This window comes from Quercus robur, chromosome 5, assembly GCF_932294415.1.
Source record: "Quercus robur chromosome 5, dhQueRobu3.1, whole genome shotgun sequence".
NCBI lineage: Eukaryota > Viridiplantae > Streptophyta > Magnoliopsida > Fagales > Fagaceae > Quercus > Quercus robur.
In genome coordinates, this window is record NC_065538.1 from 50,243,875 (window position 1) to 50,265,218 (window position 21,344).

General features: G+C 30.5%; 1 protein-coding gene and 2 long non-coding RNA genes across 4 annotated transcripts; 2 read left to right on the forward strand and 1 right to left on the reverse strand.

The window, feature by feature from the left end:
• The first annotated feature begins 4,341 nt into the window (after window positions 1–4,341).
• LOC126729106 (uncharacterized) lies at window positions 4,342–5,829 on the forward strand. The gene is made up of 2 exons (XR_007656503.1): window positions 4,342–4,577; window positions 5,325–5,829. It is a non-coding gene; the product is annotated as an uncharacterized LOC126729106 (long non-coding RNA).
• A 1,502-nt stretch (window positions 5,830–7,331) lies between these two features.
• LOC126726249 (germin-like protein subfamily 1 member 16) lies at window positions 7,332–8,401 on the reverse strand. The gene is made up of 2 exons (XM_050431475.1): window positions 8,207–8,401; window positions 7,332–8,012 (listed from the first exon to the last, which is right to left on the reverse strand). Exons 1-2 carry the CDS (start codon window positions 8,328–8,330, stop codon window positions 7,471–7,473), a joined length of 666 nt encoding a protein of 221 aa, XP_050287432.1. The 5' UTR covers window positions 8,331–8,401; the 3' UTR covers window positions 7,332–7,470.
• Window positions 8,402–14,157: 5,756 nt separating this feature from the next.
• Window positions 14,158–20,221, forward strand: LOC126726251 (uncharacterized). 2 transcript variants are annotated; one of them, XR_007655757.1, is made up of 3 exons: window positions 14,158–14,327; window positions 17,851–17,902; window positions 19,891–20,221. It is a non-coding gene; the product is annotated as an uncharacterized LOC126726251 (long non-coding RNA). The 2 variants fall into 2 exon arrangements; XR_007655756.1 differs by lacking the exons at window positions 14,158–14,327; window positions 17,851–17,902 and adding an exon at window positions 18,956–19,742.
• Window positions 20,222–21,344: the final 1,123 nt, after the last annotated feature.

Sequence of the window (21,344 nt, forward strand, 5' to 3'; positions counted from 1 at the left end):
TTCACTCAAAATAATATGGCTTTTACCCTCTGATGTTCTCACCACTCTTGCCTTTTTCCACTCGATAATTCTCTTTCAGTTCTTTTGAAACTAAACAAACAACTCAAAATTTCCAGCAACAATTCACCAAGAACTAATCAAGGAATCTCAGATTTGAACGTAAGGAATATGGAAATTTTCAGATTAGAATTAGAAGGAATATGGCAGTTTTGGAATTTTGGAAGCACAGAATAGTGAATTTTTATTTTTATTTTTTTTTATTATCAGCAACTAGCTTTTGAGAATAATGAAATATGATTTCAAAATAACTAAGAGATGAGAGACCAGACCAATAGTTTAGACATCAACAAGACAAACAAAGATTGAACAGATAGGGTAAAGGAAATTCGGCTAAGAAGAGATAAATATGTTAAAGGATAGGCAAACCTGAACTAGAAACCTTGCTCTGATACCAAATGATGTGAACCCCGTCAAGAATAATGAGACCCAACAACGAAAGAGAACCCAAGATCGTTTTATGGATAGATTCAAATGGGAGACCTCGACCTGTTGTTTATGACAAACAAGAATCTCGGTATAAGAAAGACGCCACAAACAGTGGTGGAAACTCCGTTTGATAAGTCGAGATAAACGCCACGGGAATTCCCGATAAGTTCAAGTAGTTCTTCAAAGAACCAAAGAGAATAAACCTCACAAGTTTTATCAATAATGTCTAAAAAACGTTTACAGACTTAGATGACTATTTAAGGGCTCCTTAAAACTTGACAGACAATAAAATATATTCTAAAATAACTCCTAATTGATACCTAACTATATTAGGAATAAAGTTTGACCTAAAAAGCATTAAATGCACCTAAAAACAAGGAAATAAATCACCTAAACCTAGAATAACGTTTTTTACATAGACCCAAAATATTTCATGCCAATTCTTAGCCTTGATCTCCATCAGGAAGTCCATATCATTATATTTCTTTTAAATTGTTAGTTGGCTTTTTCAGCTGATTACAGAAAATTGGACCATAAATATGATATTGTTAACATAAATGTGATGCGACAGTTATACAAATAGTTTAGATCAAGTCAACAGTTGCCTCATTGATTGCAACACCAACCATTCAAAGTTGTCAATTCCATTCTAGTGATTGTTTTAATTTTTCCTACATGTCTATATTAAGTGTGGTATGAGAATTTTTTGCAAAGCTCCAATAGGTCAGTTTGCCCAATTCCAAATCCTAGCCAACCGCTTTTTTATAGTCATCATCAAGAAAACAAAGAACTTTTCGTTTTTCATATCATAATTGATAATACCAAGGTTTTATTGAAATCACACAAAAAAAATGTCAGAAAGTTTCATAAGACACCACAAAAACCTCAAAATTGCCAAATTTCACAACTTGGTAAATAGATTGTAAGCGCAAGATCCAGAAAGCAAACATAATCAACATAATACCATTTAGAACAAATCAATTAATCATTGACACAACCAATTTAACCAATCCTAATCCACCCAATTGTAGAAATCATAAATAAAAATATCAAAAAACTTAGAAATAAAAAACAGGGCATCTAAGGGTGGCGTTGTAGAAAGACTTGGAGATGTGGAGCACTAACTTCTAGAACCAAAAAAAAAAAAATCATTTGTCAATTGGAACTCAACTGTCTGATGTCAACTGTACCCATAATCAATCTCAATTCAAGACGTCAATATACAAATTTTACATATAAACCACACATAATCAAAGCCATACTTCTAACAACAAAATATACCCAAGAAGAAAATGTTACAGAAAATTAATTTATATCTATGAAAAGAAACATATATATCCAAGTATAAAAGTAGATTTAAAACAGCAACCAAATATTTGCTGTAACTATTAAAAACCTGCTCCATATCTGTAAAGAAAAGAAAGAAAAAAAGAAGAAGAAAGACATAATTCAGTATGAACAATGTAATGAATAACTAACCTCAATGTACTCCACACCAATTTCGTTAAGATTATCAACGTACTCCACACCAATTTTGTTAAGATTATCAGGAAGCAAGCTGATAACTCCACCTCGCTCAGTTTCCACTAAACAAATTCAAACCCATAGCTCAGTTTCCACACAAAAACAATTCAAATTGACCAATAGCTCAGTTTCCACACAAAAACATATATTCAAATTGATTATCTAAGTGTGTGCACAAAAACTACAATTCCACTAAACAAATTCAAACCCATAGCTCAGTTTCCACATAAAAACAATTCGAATTGACCAATAGCTCAGTTTCCATACAAAAACATATAACTAAAATTAAAAAAAAAAAAAAGTTAAGAAATCCTCACTAAAAATAGGCTGGGGTTATCCCAGAGGCAAACAAATACCATACCTTTAACTCTGATTCGAATGGAGGAAAAGAATGATGAGAAAGGCAATAACAATAAACCTAGAAATTGAACAGCCGTGAAAAAAAAAAAAAGCATCGTTGAAGGTTTATATATATATATATATATATATATATATATATTTTATAGGTTTATAAGATAATACCTTTGGGCCGGTCTCGACGGGCTGGGTCGGTTGTATTGCCGACCGACATAGTTGCTGGGCCATGGGCTGGATAAGACCCACGGCAAATGGGTCTCCATTTCTTTTCTGAGGAAGAGTGGATCGATGGTGTTAGGCAAATCGGTGGTCTAAGGAAGGAGATATCGGATGCGATGGTGGGTATGGTGGATGCGATGCTGTCGTCGGTGGTCTAATGAAGGAGATCGATGGTCTTAGGCAAATCGGTGGTCTAATGAAGGAGATATCGAATGTGATGGGAAAGGGAATGGGAAAGGACGTTGCGATGCCGTCGTCGGTGGTCTGATGAAGAGATCGATGGTCTGAAGAAGGTAGATGATCAATGATCGATGGTGGGGATGCGATGGGAAAGGCAGAGGATTGGGAAAGCCAGAGCATTGTGAAGGGGAATGGGAAAGGACGTTGCGATGCCGTCGTCGGTGGTCTGATGAAGAGATCGGTGGTCTGATGAAGAGATCGATGGTCTGAAGAAAGAAGATGATCGATGGTCGATGGTGGGAAAGGCAGAGAATTTGGGAAAAGGAGAGCATCGTGAAAACCATCGTGAAAGGGAATGGGAAATGACTTTTTTTTTTTTTTTTGGTTTTATTATTATTATTTTTTTTTTAATATTGTGCTTTTTTTTTTAATGCGAATACTGTGCTTTTTGGTTTTTTTATTTTTTTAATTCTGTGTTGACGTTGAAAATTGTGGAAGCTTTAAAAGCTTCGGTTATATATATATATATATATAGATATATAGATAATAATAATAATAATGCAGTTATGTATTTGAATATAATTTAAAAATTTGATGTATTGTAGTTTGCACTTAAGAAATTACACCAAAATTTATTGGAAAAAAAAGGATTAACCGATTACAAAATGTTATGTAAAATATATGAAAAATATTTATTGAAAAATTTAACTAAACATAAAAGTTAAAAATAAAAATCTTCAAAAGTTTCGAATTTGATAATAAGCGCTGTATCTCCATCTTGTCCTCTTTTGGGAAGGGGAACCCACGTAGGACAAGTTGGAACAAGGAGTAAGGTAGGATGAAGGCTTCTTGTCATCCCTAATTAGGTAATTTTGGCTCTAATAAGAGAGAAAAGTGTTTTAGGGGATAATAATAAAATATTTGTAAAAACATATTAAGAAAAAAAAATCCCTAAAAAAGAAAAAACACTATAATATTATACTTGTGACAAATTAAACACAAAAGATATTGTTTTGTTCACCATATAGCCCACCATTTTATTTCCTCACGAGAGAAAGATGCAACTTTTTATATATATATATATATATATATATATATATATATATATATTCATAGTTGACTTAAATTATGAAATAGTTCAAGCATACGAATGATTATGTTAACACGAAAATTAGGCTCAAAAAAATAAATTGAACCAAGTGCGTATAAAAAAAACTATAACTTATATTTACAGTATATTTTATATGTTAATCAAGTATTTAGTTTAATAAATTAAGTAATTTTTCTTATCCTAAATAATTTTTAGAATTAATTTTGTCTTCAATAATTTAACTTAATCTTGCCCCGGAACCAAAATCTTGATTTCACCATTGCATGTAATTTTGATATTACTCAAAGTGTACCTCCTACATCAATAATCATCAATTGATACAAAAACTTCAATGGAACTTGAATTTAACAGCATAAGAATAGGAATAAATATAAATTGAAAAGTAATGTTACAAATATAAATTATTTTATAAATATTTTACAAACTATCGATATGACATGCTCCACATCGGCTTTTCAAAAACTAAAATGCCATTTGCCTCCTTGCCTCACCACGGATGACAGCGCTGCATCTCTGCCTCATGTCAGAACGACACAAACTGCATCTCGCCTCAAACTTCTCTCATTGCCACTCCAGTCTCTAACCCCAATCAGATTCGTTGCAGAAGCCTCCAGAACCATGGCTGAGAATGGTGTTGCAATCCCATCGCTGCCGGTGCCGCCATGAGCATGGTTTCTCCAAGCCATCTGCCTCCCTTCCGGTAATGACAAACAACATATACTCCGTCTCAGTATTGAATTTATTTAATTGATTCATATGCAACTTTGATGTAGAGTAATGCAATATTTATGGCCTTGAGGCAATCCAATGGATTATATAAACATGTGGATGGAATGGGGAGATTTTCTGTGTTTAGGCAGTCCAAAAAATTTTTATGTATTTTGAGCTTGTGAATAATGTCGAGATTTTCTGTGTTTACAAATGTAAATTAAATGTTGGCTCAAATTTGTTTAATTCATATTTTGAGTCTTGCAAGTGGGAGATTCATATTGTTTATAAGCATGCTGATGCATTATTAAGAAACAACTATTTTGATAGTCAAGTTAGTTATCATAGACATACAAGAAGTGCTTGATTAGTTTCATGATTGTAAAACTAGTCATGTGTATAGAAAATCAGGGCCATAGCTCTTAAATGGAGACATGTGTGGAATGCATGAGGACTTACTCATAAAATCAAAAATAGTGAAATGAAACATAGTGAGTGATAGTAAGTGTGTCTTATGCAATGAGGTAAGAGGAAAGCTTGGATCTTTTACCCTTGCAGTGCTCATGCTATTTTGTTTGGAATCTTTGGATTACATTTGAGCCTTAGAACCTAGTTATTTTCTTCTTGTTCTTTGAACCAGTGGTTGGCTCAATGGATGGAGGATACAAATTTTTATAGATTGATGTTTAAGGGTGAAAAAAAGAGTCTGCTTAAGAAGTGATAATGCTTTGTTTTGCAGGTATGCACAAGTCTCTATTGCACAACTGGCAGATCAGAGTAACTACAGGAAAGTACCAAGGCAAGTTTGTCAAGTTGTGGAGCGTTGTGGATGTTGCTGACAATTGAGGGACACTAGCAGAGATGGTGTGGATGGGGTGGTTTTGGCTATAAAACCAAATCATGTGATGGCAGGTTGTTGTAGTTCTTCCATATGCAACCAAACGGCATGCAGCTAGATGCCTGACTGTGCAAAAGGCATTAACTGTGGCTATACAGCTTGATTTTTGCATACTTTTTTCAACAAATCTAGAGCGGAGGGCCTCTTTTAATGTTCCTTGGCGAAGACCACAAGTGCATGGATGTTGGAGAACGCAAGTGGCTCTAGCAGTAACTCTTGTATTCATTTTTTTTGTTATGCATAGAAAAGATGTGTCTTTTGAGTCACATTATATGGGACTTTGCTCAAATGGGTTAAAAGGGTAATGATAAGAAGAGAAATGAAGTTTAGAATAGCTTCTCTTGTTTGTTAATGTAATGATGAAAATTACATAATGAGTTCTAATTTAAAAAGGATCTAAGGAAAAACCATCTAGTCTTTTCAAGCATGCAGTAGTGAATTTTTGCTATGTTACATAACATGAGCTTTTGGTGCTTCCACATTAAGTACTTAATTTATGTATTTAGTTATGAAACAAAAACAGCTAAAATAAGATTCAAATTTCAATATTATAATATTCCTCCATATTTTTTAGCTACAAAACTGATATGAGCAACCCCACTGCAATCCAAATGAAAATTCAATATAGTGATTAGTGAGCCTATTCTAACCATTTAGCTAACCAATATATAAAGTTATTCTCCTTTTCAGTTCACAGACATACAAAACCAAACAACGCAAACAGTAAGATTCAATTCAATTCAATTCTTTGACTTTCCTTCTCTTTCCCACAACTTTCTCAGTAACCAAAACGATAATAATCAAGCCAATAATATTATATTCACATTTCTATCCTTTTCATTCTACATACATCACAAAACCAAAAAACTCAAATCAATAAAGAGCAAAGATATCCATAGTTGTAGACTTCAAATAATGTTGAATAATATATATATATATATATATATATATATATATATAGAGAGAGAGAGAGAGAGAGAGAGAGAGAGAGAGAGAGAGAGAGAGAGAGAGAGTAAAGCTGATTTGGGTTTCTTTTTTGTTTTTTTAATTAGAATTTGTTAATATCTAATGTGGCATTTTAGTTTTTAAAAAGCTGATGTGGAACATGCCACATCAGCAGTTTGTAAAATGTTTGTAGAATAGTTTGTGTCTGTAGCATTACTCTAAATTTAATAATGGTGATTACATAGGAATAAGAATGAGTATTATAAGAAATACATTAAGTTGGAATGTAATAATAATTATTATTCATTAGTTTGATAACCATTTAGGAATAGAACCTTGAATATGTATCTAGAATTTGGTAGAGTATAAAAAGAAGGCAGAATGACTCATTTTCAAGTTAAATTTCCTAAAATACTCTTATTTTATAAAATTATATTTATACCTTTTGTGGATCTAGTTTAGCCCTTTTTTTTTCTTTAAAAAAAAATACTTAACATTTTTAAAAAAAAACAAGTGGGAGAAGGATTTAGCTTATTATGTATAAATTTAATAATTTAATAATTAATATATGTGTGCTTTGTTTAAATATTAATAACTCCATACAAGTTATATAAGAGAATAAAATGATACATCTTTTAATAACTCCATAAAAGTTTTTTAAAATTTTCTTCAACATTGCCTTTAGGAATGTTTTTTTTTTTTTTTTTTTGGACATAGAATAGGTGCTATTGAGCCCTCAGTTTGACTCGCTATTTGTGAAAATTAAAAATTCTGTATATTCTAAATACAATATTGTTCAGTTATATATAATAGTACAGACACTAGTGGTTTCAAACGTCTTGGATCCAAGGTGTAATCAGGATTTAGTCCTGCACAAATTGCATTGTCTTGCAAATGACACAATGATACATAAAAGCCATCATAAGAAATCATTTTATTTGATAATAATTATTCAAATGACATTACAATAAGGAAAACCAAACAAACATTATTCAAACTTTATAGTGGTTCACCATCACTATTTCATAGATTTTTCAAAATTCTATTTTGGCGTGAATGCTTTTTGAAGATATTCAACTACATTCTTGTCTAGTTGGAAGGCCTTGATGAGAACATCAGGATTGATGGGAGGAACAGATCCAAAGACTGCATTTGCTATGGTGATCACTCCAGGATTTTGGCTGCTAAGACCAGCAAAGGCAAGACCAATAGTCTCCCCTATGTTGAATTGGAAGTGAATGAGACCAATTGGGAATACAAAGACATCTCCCTTGTTTAGAACTTTGGTGAAGAGTTTGTTTGGGTTGGATGTGACAAATCCAACTAAGAATGTACCCTCAATGACTACAAAAAGCTCAGTGCCACGAGGGTGAGTATGAGGAGGATTCAGGCCATAAGGTGTAAAGTCAAGGCGAGCCAAAGATATGCCTAGAGTGTTGAGACCTGCTAATTTATCGACATTCACAAGAGTAACATTTGATCCGACTTTGTTTCCAGTGTTACCGGGAATATTGAGTCCGGAGAAGGAAAAATCATTCGCTGTGACTTGTGCTGGGTCCTTGCAAAATTTTCCATTCACAAATACTACACAAAAGAAAAGCTTGTTATTGTCAAAAATAAGTCATTTTTGTAACAATGTACAGTAACATGTCATGTAGGAAAAAAAATTATTGTCGGGCACATTTCATTAATGTGTAGAACTTATAATGATTTCAAAAAAAATGGGATGATACTACTACTACTAACTGCTAATAATAATGAGAGTGTTTTATACATACCACCAGATTTGATGTCGTTAATTGCGACACAGAAGTCTTGCAAAGGACTAGGGTCATAGGCAGAAACAAAGGAGGATGCCAAGGCCAAAATGGCCACAGTCATAAGGAAAGAAACACCTTTCATATTTGAGGAGGTTATCTCTATATATCTTATATGGTATACTATTCTTGGTTGAGTGAGGGATGAGAAACATAGCAATATGGAAATGTCTATTTATAGAGAGGAGTGAGAGAAGCGGTCTTTGTTTTTGCAAAAACTTGCTAATTGTTCAACTCTGTCACATTTTTTTATTTAATTAGGTGAACCAAATGTCTTTAACCACTACTTGTCGTTACATATTTTAAAACCAAAATAAAATGCTACCTCTTCCGTGGCATTGTGCAGCAGTAATTTTAATGCTGCTTTGGCCAAAATTTATACTATAAAAAATAATGGTTGTTATGCCAACCTAAAATATAATTTTATAAACCTTATCTTGATAGCATATTTAAAATTGAAACGATTGAAGCTCCCATGTCTGTTGATTCTGTCCTCAGCAGTGAAATGTTACAACGTTGTAGGCTGCAGCTTGCTATGTGCAACATAACAATACTATTGGCGTAAAGGTTTGGTGGGTACTAAAGGCTTCTTAATTTTAATGGTTAGTTAGACTTAATGGTTTTCTAGAGTCAACAGACCAATAACTACCAGGTATCTGGTATATTCTTGCCGTTGTCACCCCACCCACCCCCCCCCCGGTGTTCTCTTTATGTTGACCCTATCTTATGGTGTATTTGATTTAGTAATGACCCTTTTAAATTTAAAACCTATAGCTTAAAATTAAATGACTCTAGTTTTTTATTAGACTCAAACACATGATCTTACTAAACAAGACATACACGAGTTTGATATTCAAAATAAACAACTTCTTGAAAAAAAAATTAATAGAAGAAACAAATCGTCCTCCACTCTAATCCTAATCCCACTTTACTGGTAAGAAACCATAGTGAAATTAAAAAAAAGTAAAACTTGTATGGTAATCAACTATATGAGGCCTAATGAAAGATTAGAATTTGATGGATGTTTAATTACTTTAAAAGATGTAATTGTTAACCAAACCAAAAGATAAAGATTTTTATCATCTTCGATTGTAACTCAGGATTTTGGAAAATACAACTAATTAAGGAGTCCGGACCATTAACAACATCTAGCACACTTGGTGGACATTCAAATGTAATACTTGTAACCCTTTGTGTTAAGGTTTTTGGCCCCAGTTGTCACAAGATTCACAATATTAACCAATTCTTAGCCAAGTAATTAATTAGATTAATTATACTTTTAGATCTCAATTGAATATCATCACACGAACATGAATCACATAAGACACCAAAATAATGACTCAGGAAATTGATGAAGCAAATCGTTTCACAGTAAAAATTTGGGGGGGGGGGATCTATCTATCAATCCTCAAAGCAACAAATCTACTAAAATAGAATAGAAATTTATACAGAAAATTTAACCCTAAATCTAATGCTACCACATGTAATACTTACTGATGTGATCACACAGTTTCGAGATCCACGAACTATTCTATTTTGATTTGTTGCACACAACCTCTCAGTTCGTGGATCCAAGATCCACACTCAAAGATTTTGCTAATAATTGTAGTCAACTGGTTGCAGCAACTTCACTTGATCATCAGATTTTTTGTATGCACGTAGGTTTTGGTTGAATGAGGACTAAGAATTCAAGATCTGTGTATAGAAACACTATTCTCTTGTGTATGTCGAAACATGCTTTAGGGTTTGTATTTACATTGTATGAGTTACACTAACACCCTAGATCCAATGGTTGAGAAAATAAGTTGTTTGTCACATATGCACAAATCTCGATCGGTCGAGATGTATATAGTTTGACCGGTCAAGATAAATGGATTTCGACTTGTTGAGCTGCAGTCGAAATGCAGTTTTCTAGCAGTCTATTTTCTGCATTCTTGATGAGTCTTCCATTGTTTTGAACCTGGTCTGTCTTGATCAAATATAATTTGATGTAAATTTATCTAGACAAACTAAGTTCTAAACTGTTACATTTGTTCATGGTTATCAATCAAAAAATATGGACTTTACACTTTTGACTTAATATAGCTCCTCAAGTTTTTCAAAGATTGATGGATAAAATCTTTGAAGACCTAAAAGTTTTTTGTGTAGTCTGTATTGATGGTATTCTTGTGCTCTAAAACTATAGATGATATAAAAAAGCATCTTAAAATTATTTGTTATAGATTTCAAAATTATGGAATAATCATTTCCCCAAAGAAAATTGAGGTAAAAAAGGAATATATAGAATGTTTAAGCTTGAGTTTAAATCAATTAGGTTAGAAACTACTAGAACATATTATTACTACAAGTACATTTGGTACAATGAATGTAGATTATAACAGGAATAGTAATCTTTATTTTTAGGAATAAAATGTGTTGAAATGGAATAATTAAACTGGTTTATAAATTTGGTTGTGAGTTGCAACATTAGAATAAAACTTAAGATATATTTTTGAAAATATCTTATTCATACAATTATATTTCCATTAGAGAGAAATTAGTTTTTTTTTTTTTTTTTAAATTTATGATTTATGATTTTCATAATTGTTATGTATATATGGAAAATTTATTTATTTGGAAGTATATTAATTTTAGAAATTGTTACACCTATTAAGAAATAACTATTACAACTCTTTTATAGAGGGATAGTTATTCCTTATTTTAAAAAAATAACTATTTATAAGAAATGACTATTCTTTATGATAAAAACATAACTAAACTATAATAATGACTATTGTATTACAGTATTTATTACAATCTACCAAACATACCATAAAATAAGATAACTTCCTTAGAAAAATTGAAGATAAAAAACAATTACAATGGCTTTTTTTATATACAAATTCTTAATTATGGAAGAAATTATATAAAAATTATCTCTAAAAAAAAAAAAAAAACTTCTTTTTCTAAAAAACTTAAAAATGAAAAGAATTTTTCTAGATGAAAAAAGGATTCAAAAATGATAAACAAATAATAAGAAATATAGATAATTTATTAAAAGTTTATTTTTCTTAAAAAAATGAGATAAACTATAACTTGAAACATATGCTTCAGACAAAAGTGGAGGATGTATAGAAAAGTATTTGTAAGAATATGAGGACCACTCTCATAAGATTCATAGAGGAATTAGATCTAAAACAGATCTTATTCCTAAAAGACTTCAAAAAGAAGAATTAAATTGTGAATATAATACTGAAAATTTTAAACTAGATGAACATAACCATATTATTATTATTATTTAGAAAAAATACTCTTAAGAATTAAACTACCAATAAAGAACAAGGCATCTATGGGTTAATTAATGACAAGATCTTTCCTAAAAGAAATGATTTCAAATTTGAGTTTAGATGGCATTTTTAATTGGGAAAGCATTAAGTGAATCATTGATTATCATTGACTTCCCAATTAAAAGATGATGAGATACCAAAATAAAATAATCCCCCCTTTAATAATTAAACTAGTGTGTAGTCCCGTGCATATGCATGGGAATAATTAAAATCAATCACAATCATAGTTAGTAAAATACGGTACGCGTTTGATATTGTAAATATACGGACGGGTTTAATTCGGCATCTTTTTAAAAAGTACGTTTCAAAAAATCGGCATAAAAATACGGAAACGGAGAAAGAACGCTATGTGTATAATACGAGTATATTACGTTTATTTTTTAAAAAAATCGTAACAAAAATACGGAAACATATATCTATACTTTTTAAAGATAAAAGCAATAATTTTTGTATCGTGACCTTTATCTCTTGCCAAGTGTGATTTAATCCTTAGAAAATTTCAACAAAATTAATTTTTTTTAGAATGATTCTAGGATTACCACAAATTTTACTATTTAGATCTAACAAATTGATGTGTCAACTATTATAAATTTATAAAAGCACCACTTTTAAAAAAACACCCATAAATTTTTAAAAAAATATTTCTTAAAAACAAAAACACACTTCTATTATTTCGTTGTAAAATTACATTAATCGCATTCATTGTCACGTCAACTTGTACACTTTTTATATTAAAACTTGTAATAATTTTAACATTTTTTAAGAACTAACAATGGTTATTTTGTAAGCTTCTATTTTTATTTTTGGATTTACAACTTTAATAAAATAGATATATTAAACATTTTTTTAAAATCAAATAAGAAATATATTAAAAGTTTGATTGGAATACATTTCTAAAAGTGTTTTTTTTTTTACACAACAGAACTTTCAAGCAAAAGCTGCAAAACCATTATATATTGTGTTTGACTTTTGATGCCTAAAGCCAACCGTTTTCATTAGGAAAATTACTTTTTAACAAGCTGTATTTTCAATCAAGCCGTACTAAACAAGCCGATATATACCTGTTCCGTTACAAACGTTTATTATACTTTCAGCCTCAAATTAACGCGTATAGTTCCGTATCATTGCCAATATGACTGGAGACGTGAGTCTTTTTATAGATTACGGACGTACGTGATCAATACGCGTATCTTACGCGTAAAAACTAACCAGGATCACAATTATACATTTTTTATAGAAGAGGTTCAAATATATATATATAGGCAAAGCTTAGAGAAAGTCAAATTAGAGTACAATTTTGCACACTGTGTCTAGATTTCTATGAGGACCACACCATAATTATCCTTCCTGGTATTCAATTAAATCTATATATAAAAAATAATAGGTGAAGCATAGAGAAACTCAAATTAAAATTCCTAATTAGAGTTCTAATTTTATGCCATGTTTCTAGATTTATCTTTCTAATTGTTCAATTCAAACCTGAAATTGAAGTCCAATTTTATTCCATCTTTACCATGTTAACGCTACATTCACCTCCCCTTCTAGAAATCTGCGTTTTACATTTAATTGTTGTGCTTTTTTTTTTTTTTTTTTTGGCTAAATAAAACCTTTTGCTCTTCTTTAAATATCAAGCACGCCTATTTACAGGTTCACCTCCCTTCTGCCAAAGCCAACAATGACATCAACGCCGATCTCTTCACCTCCTTGATCTTAGACATCAAATCCAACTCTGGCAACGACCCTCTTCTCCCATGGCCCCGATATGCCTCTCTCTCTCTCTCTCTCTCTCTTTGTGGGTAGCTCTTTTAATGGTTTTAAAAAGTAAGATTGTTTGGCATTTTGTATATACAGAGGGATCAGAAAGATGAAGGATTCGCTGCCTTCGCAAGTTTTGAACGAGAAGCTGCCATGGTTTTTGCAAAAGTGCGTGTAGACCTTCGATTCTGATCGCCATTACAAAAACGACTTACGGTACTTCCACGTTTGGTTACAGCTGGTATTTTACTAATCCATCGCTTTTTTCTTTTTCTTTTTTTTTCATTTTCTTCTTGATGATTTCGATTCTAGGTCATTGGGTTTCTTAGAAGTTGTTTGGTTCTTGTGGAAATGAAGGGGAAAGATGTGAAAATCAAATTTGAATGCGCTTTAGATTTTTTTCGTTATCTAAATGTTGAGAATTTATTCATTTATTTTAGTGTGTAGATGGGTTTTTGTGGATGGTCTGAGAGCGCTTTTTTTTTTTTTTTTTTTTTTTTTTTTTTTTTACAGTTTCTTATTGTTGATTTTGATCCTAGGTTATTTGTTTTTTGTTCAATTTCATAGCCTTTGTTTGGTTCCTGAGAGAAAATGTAGGAAAAGTTATGAACATCAAATTTGGAGTTTTAGTAAATAGAAGGGTTGTTTTGGGCTAAGTTCACTAGCTTTTTATTGTTATTATGATTCTCTTTTGATTTATGACATATCATCTTCATAGAAGCGAGGGAGTTGATAGGAGTTAATCTTGAATTGAAAAATGCCAATTTCATTGTTTGCATCATAATTCATAAGTAATTATTTATTTATTTATTTATTTTGTGAGTAGATGGAGTTTGCAGATGATCCAAGAGTATTTTCATTATCTTATGGATGATTTTGATAATGGGTCATTCATTTTTTGTTCAATTTCATAGCCCATTCCCTCTTTTTCAATGAATGCTATGAAATTTGAAAGGCATCTCTCAGGATCAATGATGAATGCTTTTCAGCCAATTCAGAAGGTAAGCATGCTCATTTTTTTTTTTTTCAACTACCGTTTCAAATTGTATAAACTACCCACATATTCTTTTTCCTCTGCTGAATGTAATTTTATAGGGTTCTTCTTTTTATTTTTTGGCTACCTGTTACCTTAATTTCCTTTTTTTTCTTTTTTCTTTTTTTTTTTTAAATTTATTGAGTGAAGTTTTCTTCGATTGTTGTATTGGTTAGATTTTGTTTTTGTTTGGCAGATTTATGTTAGGTTTGCACTTTTTTTATTTGCCTTTATGTTTTGTCGATTACTGTTGAGTGTAGATTTATTGATGATTTCTCTCAAAGTGAAATTATGGTTTCACTGGAATTATTTACTGCATTTTTTAATAGAAACAAACAGATAGATAATAAAGATTTTGTTAAATACTGTTTTGCCGCATGGTTTAAGGTTTGGCTACCTTTTTCCCTAATCTCCCATTTATTTTTTCCATTTCTTGAGTTTTGTTTTGTTCGATTGTTGTATTGATTAAATTTTTGTTTTTGTTTGGCAGATTTTTGTTAGGTTTGTGCTTTTTTTGGTCAGCCCCTAAAATTTGAATTGATTTATGCTTTTGGGCAGATCTATGTTTTGTTGAATCATTCTCAAAAGAAAAAGAAAAAGAAAACGTTTATTACTGAGCGTATAGTTATTTATAATTTCTTTAAGTAAAATTATTGGATTTTTTATGTTAATTACCGAGTTTTTGCAGATTGAATTGCATTTTCTTTGATCGCCTTTGTTGTTTTTCTTCTTGATATTTAATTTTATTATTATTTCTCTATTGATATATATATATATATATATATATATATATATATATATATATATATATATATTCATTGTTTTGCACCTTTTGGCTTAATTTATGTGGTATCATTCTATTTTTATAGATTAGTTCTTAAAATTGTTGGAAATTTGGAATTGCCTTAATTTTTTTTTTTACCCTTTTTCCAGCAGCCTTATAGAAGGTTGGAATTCTCCTCAAATCTTTGTTCACTATGCATTGTAATCAATTTGACTTATTTGTGTTTGTGAGGTTTTACTCAATTTCAAGCCAGTTTTGTATATTTAGTTTGTGGTCTCTAGGATAGTGTTTCATGTACTGTAATTGTTGATTTTTATAATTCACATAATTTTTCATATGTGCGTGCACCCACCCTTTGGTGTTAGTTCTTGAGTTTTTATTGAGAATTTTGCTTCGCAACCCAATGAAGAGATAAAAAGAAGGCAGTGGGTTGATTTTCTATAGATGAGTAATGGAATTCTCAGGGATGTGCTTTAGCAATACAACATTTTGAATCAAAAGAAGGGGTCACATATTAGGTTTTATTTGCTCATTTATTATATTTGTCATTTGCTCTGTTAAGTCTGTCTAATTAATTCTTGCAATATTTAAAATACAGAACTACTCAAATGTATTTTTTGATGGAGATCCATGAGGAGGGTACCAACTGTAGGTTTCACAATAGTAACTTTTTGTAATACAGTTTCTAGAATTTCGAAGGCCACTATTTTATGAGCTTATGATTTACAAATACTATAATGAAATGCAAGAATAACCTACTAGGGAAAGCTTACAACAAACCGATACATTATTGACATAAACTTTCTAGAATTATAATCTTAACTTCAATGTTTGTGACTAGTCTAGCACATGAGATACCTAATACATCAATTAAATAATTCTGCACATTAAGCGGGTTAAAGACTATTAGTATAATAGTAGTGTTATTAATAGAATCGAATTTTGTTGCTCCAAATTGATTTTCTTGCCAATTATAGTTTGCACAGTCCACCAATATTACGGAAGAAAGTGGCCTCTGTGATGCCTAGAAGGTAGAAACACAATTATTGTTCTAAATTCCTAATACAGACATTGGTTAAATCAAATATTCAGTAATTACCCAGTTCTATTTGACTTGGTTTCTGTTAATTTTTGTATTGCTCAGGCTTTTAGGCTCAGTTTATTGGCAGGGTTTTTTTTTTTTTAAATGTTGTTGTTAACTTTGCTTATTTTGTTTATTCATTTGTTTTTATTGTGTATGTCTTAGTGTCTTGGATTTGAGTACTTATAGATGATTTACTTTTATTTATTTATTTTATGAATTGATGATTACATAATAATGGGTGGAAAGTTTCATGAATTCCATAACTTGGGTGTGCTTATAATCTAATATATCTCTTTCTGTAATTTTGAAGTAAAGCCTAATAAATTTGAGGAACCTTTGTGTAATTAATCTTGATTCTTGCTGTCGAAATTAGAAACTGTTATCAACTTCCTTTTAATGACTATTTTTTACTTTTTCCTGTAGTCTTTCTTTACACTATTCCTCTATTTTTACTATCCCTTATTGAGTATTTATATACGAAATAGGACATAGAATCATTTTAGTGTTATTAAACTTCAATTTGGTTTTATTAGACATTCAGATTTCTTGCTATTTACTTCAAATAAACCTGCCATGTTTTGTGTTTTCAATGATATTTTTTATTCTCATGTGCTATTGTAGATTTAACACTGCTTTGTTTAGGATATTTGTGTCACATTTGGTTTGCTTTTGTTTAGAGTATTTGGGTTAATTGGTTTTGGGTATTTGCCAATGATGTTCTTAAAATATAGAAAAAGAAACACAATCATTCCTTTCTTTTCCTTTTTCTTAAGAGAAGAATGGTGACAGTCTTAAGTTTGGAAGACACTATATATTTTTTCCACAGTGTTACCAATTGAGATAACCTTAATAGAAGCTTAAATTAGAGATATGCACATGTTTTGATCCTAGCCACTTTGAGATGTACATGCTTCTTGATTTGTAGTTGATATTTCTGCTATAACTGTTAAAATTATGCTTTAATCTTGATTTGGTGTACTTTACTTTCTATTGCATTCATCTCTTAAGTTGTATTGTAACTATTGTAACTTGATATTGTGGTTAACATAGTTCTATGGTGCATAGGATTATATTAAAAAATGATAAATTATACTGTTTCACAATGTTAAAACACCGTTTTGTTTTATAGTTCTTTCAATAAAAAGAAAAATAACTGCTTGAAATACATAACAAAGGCTTGCAATACAGGAAGGAAAAAAAAAAAAAAAACCTGCGATACAGAGATAGAGGAGAAAAAAAAAAAAAAACCTTATGACACAGATATAGACCACCGTCCATTCCCTCGCTAGACTTAGACATTTTTATAGATTATGAAAATTACAAAAAGATTGGTTATAGTTTTGGATCTTCACTGTAAATGAACGGAATTAAAAACAGTTATATGTAACTAATCTTAAAGATGATGTTGGGATCAAATTAGTATACTATTGAACATTGTGCTGATATTTAAGTTTCTGTTCTCAGCAATTTAGTTTTGATGCTGTTTGTTTGTTCTGTAATGAATATGTGTTGTTCATTCTGTTATGCGTGTTTGTTACTAGTGTTCTTAAAAAATTCTATTACGTATAACTAATTGGCAAATACAATTGTTAACAACATTCTATGTAATTCTTATCTATTTAGATCAGTACATCAATCTTTGGCATTTACATCCAATTGAGGGCTTCCCTAGCAGGTGTGTAAGTGATTCTACTAATCACTGCTAAGTATATAAAAGGTCTTATACTCTACTTATAAGTAGATTAAAGTTCTTTTGAGCTATCAATGATGCTTTCTCTTATTAACCAGTAACTCTATCAGTGTCATATACATTCCTTTAGACCATTTTAAACCTGGCAGATTTAAGGTGGTGTTAGTTTCATTAAGGTTTTTAATATGCCATTACTAAAATTTAATTTTGTATAAAATACATGCCTATAATAAACTGACAAATACCTAATTGATCTATTAACAAATATGCCTAGAATATGCCTAAAATATAAATTGTATTGCATACACAACAAATATAACTGACATATTAGTTTGCCAAAAGGAATGATTATCGATTGTGGAAAATTCAAAGTGTGATGAACCTTATCATTGTGATTATCAAAAATTTGTCGTTACGTATCATTGAATATAAAAACCAAAAAAAAAATTCCTTTTTAAGATTTCAAATTTTCATCCCATAAAATTTGAATCATCTGCATTTTCTAATAAAGTTTGCTAAATTATAAATTAGAACCATCATTTCTAACTAAAAATCCCCGCATTTCTACATCTAATCTACCAAACAATACTTGCTAAATAATAAAGCACAATCTTTCTTGTCCAAAGCATATTTTGTCATTGTGATGAGAGTGAACCATACTCATGTGGAAGCACACAATATAATAAAATAAAAGTAAACCATCCACTGATGACACATCACATAGCTCCCACAAATAAATTATACAAATTCAATCAAACTATACTCATCTAAGCTAGAAGATAGACAATACAAACAACATTTCCTATACGCCCAACGCACAATTCACCTATGCACACAAACCACTCTTATGCCAATTATTTATAAGCACTTACAAGTAAAGCCCCAATTGGTAAGCCATATCATATAAGGTTTGCTAGCTTGCTCGACTGAAATTGTGCTTAATTATCATCTCCTCTTCCCCTCCTTTCATCTACTCTATCTTACCCCACCACTCATTCTCATCACCAAATATATATATATATATATATATATATATATATATATATATATATACACACACTTCTAAGTTTTGTTAATGAAATTTTCTGGTTAATAATATGAATTTAGACTTAACTGAGCTTTTTAAACATGAATAAACTCATGATTAATAATATATCCATTCCCGTGTGGTAGCATGGGTTACATACTAGTATATAGTAATAGGTAAAGCTTAGATAAAGTCAAATTAGAATTTTAAATTAGAGTCCAATTTTGCGCCATGTGTCTATATTTATGTGAGGACCATACCATAATTATCCTTCTAGGTGTTTAATTAGAATTTGAAATCTATATATCTATATATATAATTAAAGCAAAAACTTAGAGAAAATCCAATTAGAATCTAAAATTAGAGTCCCATTTTATGCCATGTGTTCCAAAAAAATCTTAATTGTAGTGTTAGATGTGAGGACAACACCTTAATTATCCTTCCAAGTGTCCATTATGAATAAATCACTTATGGATTTGTCTTGGAAGTGCAATAAGGATGGTGAACAAAATAACATAACATTTACTCTCCTACAATCTCAATACGATATTTTGAATCTCAATACAATCTTTATGACTTAATGACCTTGACGTTTAGGCAGTTTGCACTTGGTCGTCTTCTCAACTCCTAAAACCCCCATTAATTCTTGGTTTTGCTTTTATAAACAAACAAAAAGCAATGGTAGATTCAGCCCAAATTTACTATATTGAAGAAAACTCAAATGTCTTGAGAGATGAATGCACTTTGGGAATTAGCTAGCCATCAGAATTTGCCACGGTCGATTTCTTCACACAACTGGTAGTTGTTCTTCAATCAAGATATTTTATTATGCAATATTTTTATTGCATTTGTCCAGTCATCCAATCAAAGTCATGAACATAATTTTTTTTTTCTTTCTTTCTAAGTTTGATTGTTTGTTTAACATCTCATTCATTTGGGCCTATAGGTTGGCATCTATAGGTGGAACATCTTTGAATTGAAAGAGGCCAATTACATCTTCTACTTCTTCTTCGACCGCAGCAAATTCATCAACTATAATAAAAAAATTTCAGAGTTTGATTGTTTTTGCAATTGTGGCATTCATTTAGTTTTGGAGGAGATTTGAACGTAATGGTGTATCACTTCAACGGATTTGGTTTTGATTAAGGTTTTTGACTTTTTAGGTTGTTACCTTTTTAGTTTTGTTTTGGATATTTTGGTTAAATTAATTTTGTGTATCCGTGTATTGTTTTTCTAAAAACAAGTATTCAACTTTATCTAATTATTTTCATTTTCTTTTTTTGTTATCCATGTTTGCAATTTTTAATGATTGTCCTCAAATTGTTTCAATTCTAACTTTATTAGCTGAGTTAGAAAATTATTCTCTAATTATCTATTTGTTCTCTTTCGTTTCAATTTCATTGTGCATATATAAGTATATATATTCATTATACTCTGGTTGGGATGTTGATAAATGAGAAGTTGAAAAAATTAAGAGAATTCATGATGGGTAATCTTATTTTAGCTTAAAACTTTATTTGTATTAGCTTTATCTATTGTATCCATGAAAGTTTTTGTGGTTTGACACTTAGGTACGTGGATGTAATAGAAGTTGGAGTAGATAAAAAGCAACTCATATATGTAATATTTTTTCTCTTTTGGTTTTTGAAAAGTAAGAAAGACAGTGATTATTCACCTCAATTGAGCCATATAATAGTTATATTAGCTAAGTTTACTTTTTGTTCGTTAATGATTTTGTTTTGTAATGCTATTTGTTGTATATATTTGTGTATTTAAGTTTATGGATGTTCAGATTTGGCGATAGCAAGTGGTTTTTATTTCTAGATACATGCTATAAACTATAAATTTTTAAAAGAACTTCAAATCTATTATTTTCTGAAGAAAATCCATATAAATTTCAATTGTGGTCTAATTTTGCACCATGTTTCATTAAAAAAATTTCTTAATTTTGGTGCATAAGTATTTACTACACACTAAAATTGAGAGAACCAATAAAAGAGGCCGGAAAAAAATATCCATGACATTCTATCATAGCTTAAGCAAACAATAATCTTATTTTCATTTGCATCCCTTAATGATCATGTGAAGTAATTTGAATTTTCTAAACAAGCGTATAAAGATCACATGTTGGACAGAATTAGACAAAAAGCTCTTAATTCATATTATTTTCTTCAATAAAGGGGGAAATTCAAACATTACAACTATGTACAAGAGATTGAGAATGAGTGGTAAGAGAACTTGCAAATTTGTGATTTAAAGTTTTAAACTTATAATATCATGTTATCTAATATACTTCTACCATAACATTTTTGCTATTACAGTTGATAGATGCAACAAGTTCTCTTGTGAATCAATATAATTCCACTATAGCATTTTTCTTTTACAATTAGTAGATGCGAC